General features: G+C 41.5%; 1 protein-coding gene across 1 annotated transcript in view; it reads left to right on the top strand.

The window, feature by feature from the left end:
- The first annotated feature begins 647 nt into the window (after nucleotides 1–647).
- Nucleotides 648–6,998, top strand: part of CUNH2orf80 (chromosome unknown C2orf80 homolog) — a 28,520-nt gene continuing 22,169 nt past the window's right edge. The window contains exon 1 of the mRNA XM_055344993.1: nucleotides 648–727. Coding sequence (XP_055200968.1) covers nucleotides 648–727 — 80 coding nt within the window. The remainder of the gene's footprint in view (nucleotides 728–6,998) is intronic.

Raw genomic sequence — 6,998 nt, 5'->3', positions numbered from 1 at the left:
CAGCTGGTGCCCACCAAAGAATATCACTGCTATGCTCAAAAGTGACTGTTAAGGTGAAAGGAATCAGAATACAGCACCCCCAAAATCTACCACTTTAGCATAAGGTTTATTTTGATTTGAAGGCAATTGAAATAAATCAGATACAGGAAGAACTCACTCCCCTCCATCTGCCTAAAAGCAGGGCATAAATTTCTCTTTTGAAGGTGTTCTTCTTCTCAGAGATAACACCAAGATGCATCTACACAAACAAACCTTACTAAATAATCATTATTCACAATTATTTTCCCCCCTATATTTCCTACTCACTTTCCCACAATTTATTATCCCTGGAAGCCCAAACATGCTTTCCTTTGGTCACTTCTTCACAATTTATTGCTCTTTGTTGAAAATAAGGCCCTGAGCCTAATCATTCTGAGTTTTCACTTTCCTGTGAAGCCTCCATGCACATAACAATATTAACATCAATAAACATTGCTATGCCTTTTCTCCTGTTAATCTGTCTGTCAGTTTAAATCACAGGCCTCAGGCATATAACTTAAAAGGATAGAAGAAAAGTTCCATCCCTACAAACATCTGCATCAAAGCTACTGATGTCTAATGGCCAAGCGCTGATGTCTGAAATTAAGGCCACCTCCAGTTTTGCCGTCATGGCTGCTGCTATTGCTCCCATTGTGGTAGAAGCTATGATATCATCGTTGATGTCAACCGGTGCTCCCAATGTCCCATGGTGATCACAGAGGAAATATGCTTTTTGGGACGCCCGGGTGGCTCAGTGGTTGAGCATCTGCTTTTGGCTCAGGACGTGATCCTGGAGTCCTGGGACTCAGTCCCATATCAGGCTCCCTATGGGAAGCCTGCTTCTCCCTCTGCCTGTCTCTGCCTCTGTGTGTGTGTGTGTGTGTGTGTGTGTGTGTGTCTTTCATGAATAAATAAATAAAATCTAAATCTAAGCATATATATATACATATATACATATATGCTTATTATTTTCATTCACTCTTCCAGTGCAGTCCCTTCCATTGAGGATCCTGGCATTAGGGGCTGGATTTAGGAAAGTGTATCACTTAGGATGTCTTCTGCTAAAATTACTCTTAATCTCTAACTATAGCTGGCTTTAAAAATAAGAATCATTTTAAAAATAAGAACCTTAAGAAATAAAAACATATAATTGAAGTTCTTTGGCTCCACCTTCATCCACTTGGTAGCTTCAGACTGGCAAGAAGTTGACTGTCATAGTGCTGGGCATCATATTTAGTGTGACCTTGGCCAAAGGGGAAAAGTGGAACATCTCTGCCTCATGCCTCTTTGGGGAAGTGGAGATTACTTTCCCTCAAACTAAAAGTTAGTATAACTGCAATAACAGAGCATTACCTTGACTATTCCTCCAGCTTCACATGTCAGCCTCTGGAATCCCTGGAGAAATTTGAAGAATATGGATGCCTGAGTCCTTACCCCCAGAGATTCTGAGTTAATTGATCTGGGGAGTTTTAAAAGCTCCTTGGTGATTCTAAAGTACAGCTGATGTTGAGAACCGCTGATGCAAACGGAATCTTGGTACAACTCTGTAACCCATGATCTTCCTGACTTGCTCAGATATGCTCAGACATGTCTAAATCCTAAGGGGAATAAAGTCAGTCTCTTATGTTCACAGGGAAGATTACTAAATCTCATCTCTTTTTTTCATATAAAAGTCCTGTGCTCACATAGGCTGGCTTACCATATACTATTTATATACACACAAAGGCTTTTCCCCCTACCAAATGCAAATGCTAAAAACACTGCCATCTGGTCAACCCCTGCCAACACCATCTTCCCCCCATTGTTCAACCATTAAGGGCAAGAGCATGCCTACAAATGAGAGCAGAGATTTGATCTGCTAAATGTGTTCAGAGTCCACATTACATTTAGCACATAAAAAATCTCCCCATGTCAGATAATTTTTAGTGAATGCATGATACCTGCAATGTATTATTATGCATCTTGTTTGAGGAACGCAAAGATAGAAAACATAATGTTTACATTTAAGAAGCTTACCATAGAAATAAAGAGATTCAATATAAACCCACAGATAACACTTTTAAAGAAGGAAGGATGATAAATAAAATTGAATAAGATGCAAAAACTGTACTGGTAATAACAACTATTCTGTAAAAGACTATGATGCTCCAGGCCAAAGATTTTATATATATATATATATATATATATATATATATATATATATATATATATCATATCTAATGTTTGGAAGCCTATGAGATAGATTTTTTATATATAGATTTTCATCACACTTTACAGAAGAGGGAAATAAAGTGCAGAAATTGAGTAACTTGACCAAAATCACACAGTTGTCACCTCATTGTCTTACTATGTAGTAGTGTTACTTTTCAGTAATTTAAACATAAGTTTTGATGAAGATGAAAAATTCATATCTACATTCTGTGGAAATGTTCTGCAGTTTCAAGTCAGTATGTTATATACAGATATCTTGAATATTATAAACATCTTATTAAGTTTAAAGAATACACCAGAAAGTCTTGTAAAGGGGGGTACCTGGGTAACTCAGTCAGTTGAGCGTCCAACTCTTAATCTCAGCTCAGGTCTTGATCTCGGGATTGTAGGTTCAGGCCTTATATTGTGCTCCATGTTGGGCATGGTGCCTACTAAGAAAAAAAAAGAAGTCTGGCAAAGATGCATTGTCTGGGGAGTCAGACCTGATAAAGTGGATTTTTTTCTCTGGCAAATTACCTCCTTTTATTCCCTTGGCTTCCTTATGTATAAAACATGGATATGGGATCCCTGGGTGGCGCAGCGGTTTGGCGCCTGCCTTTGGCCCAGGGCACGATTCTGGAGACCCCAGATCGAATCCCACGTCGGGCTCCCGGTGCATGGAGCCTGCTTCTCCCTCTGCCTATGTCTCTGCCTCTTTCTCTCTCTGTGTGTGATTATCATAAAATAAAAAAAAAAAAAAAAAAAAAAACATGGATATTATTTGCATATCTGCCTCCAGGATATGCTGTGAGAACTGACAATTTCTAGCTGTGGTATAAAAGTGCTTTTGGATGTTGTATTGTTTTGTTTTGATTTAACGTCTTGGCAATAAGAAGTATAAGAAGCGGTAGGTTCCTCCCAAAGCCAAAGCAGCCAAGGTAAAGGGGTCATCACTTTCTTGGGTTCTTCAAAAGCTAGATGTGTTCTCACTGGGGGAAGAAGGAAAAGGCAGCCTGGGCATCATCCTCCATGCCCGGGTGGCTGCCCTGGCATTGGGATAGGGCAGATATACTGTTGGCATTACATCCAGCAGCCTCCGTTGGTCCATTTAGGACCTGAACTCTCTCTGGGTCTCCAGGGATTGAAGTTGGGGAGGAGAACACTGGAGTTAATGTCTTGGCTGAGTTGGACCAGCTGCAGCATTTCAGCTGGGGTGGGAGGGAGACAGAGAAGGGAGGCAAAGGTGAACAGGCTGAGCAAGATCAAGGCTAAAGTTCTCCTGGGTTGCCCTTGGGCAAGGAGCATCTTGGGGAGCAGGAAATTGTGGTGACACTATAAAGTAGGCATCACTAACAGTGAGCCAGTAAGCTGAAAAACAACTTTTAGTTTATTCTAATATTTCATTCGTAACTAAAAATAATTGTTAACAACCACACTAGAGGAAAGACTGACTTATCTTTCTAGTCTCTCCATAAGTAATATCACAAAATCTTGGTCATATTAAGAAGTTATCAAAAATTATGGAAGAGAATATAATTTTAGGTTATTTCAGTTAATAATAAAGATAATACCATGATTTGTTTTCATGCTTTTGATAGGGTGGCATTTGTCAGCTCTTTGTGATTAATGGTTCTAAAAAACATTTAATTTTGTATTCACATTTTTGCATTTTTTTTCTTAGACTGCATCAAATTCAAATGATATAAACTTTAGGGTCACAAAGCCTGGAAACATCTGGGTATCCTATCAATTCAAGGTGGAGTGAACAACCAGGCTATAAAAATCCAAATCTAGAGTTTTTACTGTCACTCCTCGAACACTTGAGATACCAGGTAACCGAGAGCCTTGGTCAGTGGAGAGGAGTGGAAGTGATACTGACACCCAGGCGCACATGGACCAGAATAAACTCTGCTCTGCCCACAGGTGTGGAGGAGATGCACGTACAGGCCACAGCGAGCTCTGGTCTCTAAGACAGTGGGGAACCGTGAGCCAGCTGTAAGCAGGGAAGTACTCAGGATGAGGAGGCAAGTGTGTGAGTACGGAGACCACTTAGCAGGGGGGAAATGGTGATTTTAAGTTTTATTTATTTATTCATGAGAGGCAGAGTCACAGGCAGAGGGAAAAGCAGGCTCCATACTGGGAGCCTGATGTGGGACTCAATCCTGGAACTCCAGGATCACGCCCTGGGCTGAAGGTAGATGCTCAAGTGCTGAGTCACTCAAGCGTCCCGGTGATGATCCCTTGTACCAACAGTGATCCTTCAGGACTCCCACCACTCTGTGTCTGTAGGTGGAATCATCCAAAGTGCTTCCAGGCACCCTAAGTGTGAGAGGGGCCACAGGTTCCCCGGCTTCTCCAGCAATCCCTGCTCAGTCAGACGACTCCCGAATCTGCAGCCAAGTGCTATAAAAAACCCTGGGGGAGGACTTCTTGCATCCTCTCAGCTTTCCAATTAATCATTTAGGGGGGAAACCAAAGCCTACTCAGGTAAAAAGATACGTGAACTCCAGGTCAGGATCACAACCCGGTCCTAAATATGACATTCTTTCCCCTGCAGGCTGGCAGAGGGTAGGAGGCTGGGTAAAACCAAATGATTTTCATTCAGTCACTGTTTCCTAGCAACCAAAAAAGAAGCATGTGTTTTCCTGATGTCTGTGAGCACCAGCCCAAGCCCATGATGTTCGGTGCTCCGGCACACACCTCCAGAAGCAGGGAGAGGACAAAAGCACCGGAATCGGTCTCTGGTTGGTGAGAGATTCTGAAAGGGGAATTTGTGAAGGGTTGGACACCTAATAGAACACAATCTGAGAGTTTTGTATCATAGATGTAGGGGTGCAGAGAGGGGATCTGCATGGAGCGTGCAGATATTCAGGGCATGATGTTCTTACAGAGTAAAGCTGAGACTTCTGTGGGGTTCATTTCTATGAAACAGCTAATGCCTGAGACAGCTGACCTCTTTCTATTAACTCTTTTGTGTGTATTGCCAGCCAGAGTCTTGTTTTTTTGTGAAAGCTCTATAGACAGAAGAGTGGCTGAATTCAAATTGAAACTACGTAGTCTATGCAAACGGCCCCCTTTCAACCAGGCCCAGCTCCTCAAAGCATGTAAGTCACTGAACTCTACAGCTAGAAGGGACACCTCTACTCATTCCACTGATTGTTTTACAGAAGAGGAGACACAAAAACACAGAGAGACAGATTCACTTATCCAATGTGACACAGCTAACTGATAGGCTTACTGGGTCTTTGGACCTCCTGGGGTTGGGACATGCTCATACTTTTAAGATTTTAACCTTTCTATATTATGCCACATTGAATGGCGTTTGGGGAGGGCGGTCTAAGAGGAAGCTGTCACAGCATCCAAGAGACGCATATTTTATAAACTGTAAGTCTGAAAATCAAAGAGTTGGCTCAGAATTACAAACAAGAATGGGTTAAAGCCAATGCTAGGTCTTTTGCTTTTAAAAAGGCATCAAAGCTAAGGGAGCCCACCCACCCCCTTGTCAAGGAATTGAGATAAAGCAAATGTTCTACCAATAAGTGCTCTTCTGACTCAGTGAAGTAGAAGTGCTAGCCTTTATCAAGTTTCAAGTGCTAGGGCAAAAGGTGTTCTTGGCGACGTCAGCCAGGTTCATCGTTTTTTAGATAAGACCTGAAACTGGGGTGCAGAAGAGTCAAGAGGCTTGGCCACCACCACACCAATCAGTGGTGGAGTGGACACCACATCCCGGCATCTGACCTCCCCAGTTCAGTGCTTTTCCTTCTAGGCCACAAGGTTCCCTCTCTGGCTTGCAGTATTCTCTCCCAATTGACTCTCCCGTAGAGAACTATATTACTATCTATGGAGTTCATTCATTCCCTATGGAATGCTCCTACTTTGCCCCCCACCTTTCGTCTTCATCTTTTCCACATCCCGTCCAAGACAGAAGCAGATGCAGTGGCAGCAAGAATAGTCCAAAAATAATTAAATTGGTCTGGTGAAGAATTCATTTAAATTAATGATATCCTATTTTCTCTTTGCTTCTTGTTGGTGAGCTGAATCAAATATAGACTGCAATTTTTTCCCAAAAGTTTCCAAAGTTTTATTTATTCCAACCATACTTAAAGTAATGAATTAAAAACACAGGCACAATTTCAAAAGTACAGAAGTTTAGATAATGAACATCTGTGAATTTATCTTCCCAGATTCAACAAATGTTAACTTTTTAAATATACATTTGTCTATTAGGGTTCTCCAGAGACACTGAAAATATATGTATATATGTGTATACATGAACAGAGAGAGATTTAAAGAATTGGCTCACGTGACTGCGGTGGCTTGGCCGGTCCAAAATCTGAAGGGGTAGTAGGCTGGCAGGCTGGAGACCCATGATAGGGTTTTCCAGCAGAATTCCTTGGTGCTTGGGAAAAGTCGATCTTTCTTCTATTCAAGCCTTCAACTGATTGGATGAAGGCCACTCACATAACGGACAGTAATCTGCTCTACTCAAAGTTCACTGACTTAAATGTTAATCTCATCCAAAAAACACCTTCTCAGAAACACCTAGCACAATTTTTGACCAAATATTTTGGCGCAGCAGTCTAACCAAGTTGACACATAAAAATGAACCATCACAATTTGCTTTTGATCTTGTTTAAGAATAAAACATCGCAGACATAGTTGATATCCTGCTTCTACCTCTCTCTGGGCACCGCATTTCTGTGACTTCAAACCCTTTTTGACCTCCTTATCTAAACTTGAATTTCTGGCTTAGTGTGGGGGTAAGAACTGAGGATATGGCTTCATATTTG

The sequence above is a fragment of the Nyctereutes procyonoides genome, unplaced genomic scaffold (assembly GCF_905146905.1).
Source record: "Nyctereutes procyonoides isolate TBG_1078 unplaced genomic scaffold, NYPRO_anot_genome, whole genome shotgun sequence".
Lineage (NCBI taxonomy): Eukaryota > Metazoa > Chordata > Mammalia > Carnivora > Canidae > Nyctereutes > Nyctereutes procyonoides.
The sequence above is the reverse complement of the archived record's forward strand: the minus strand, read 5'-3'. Positions and strand labels throughout refer to the sequence as shown.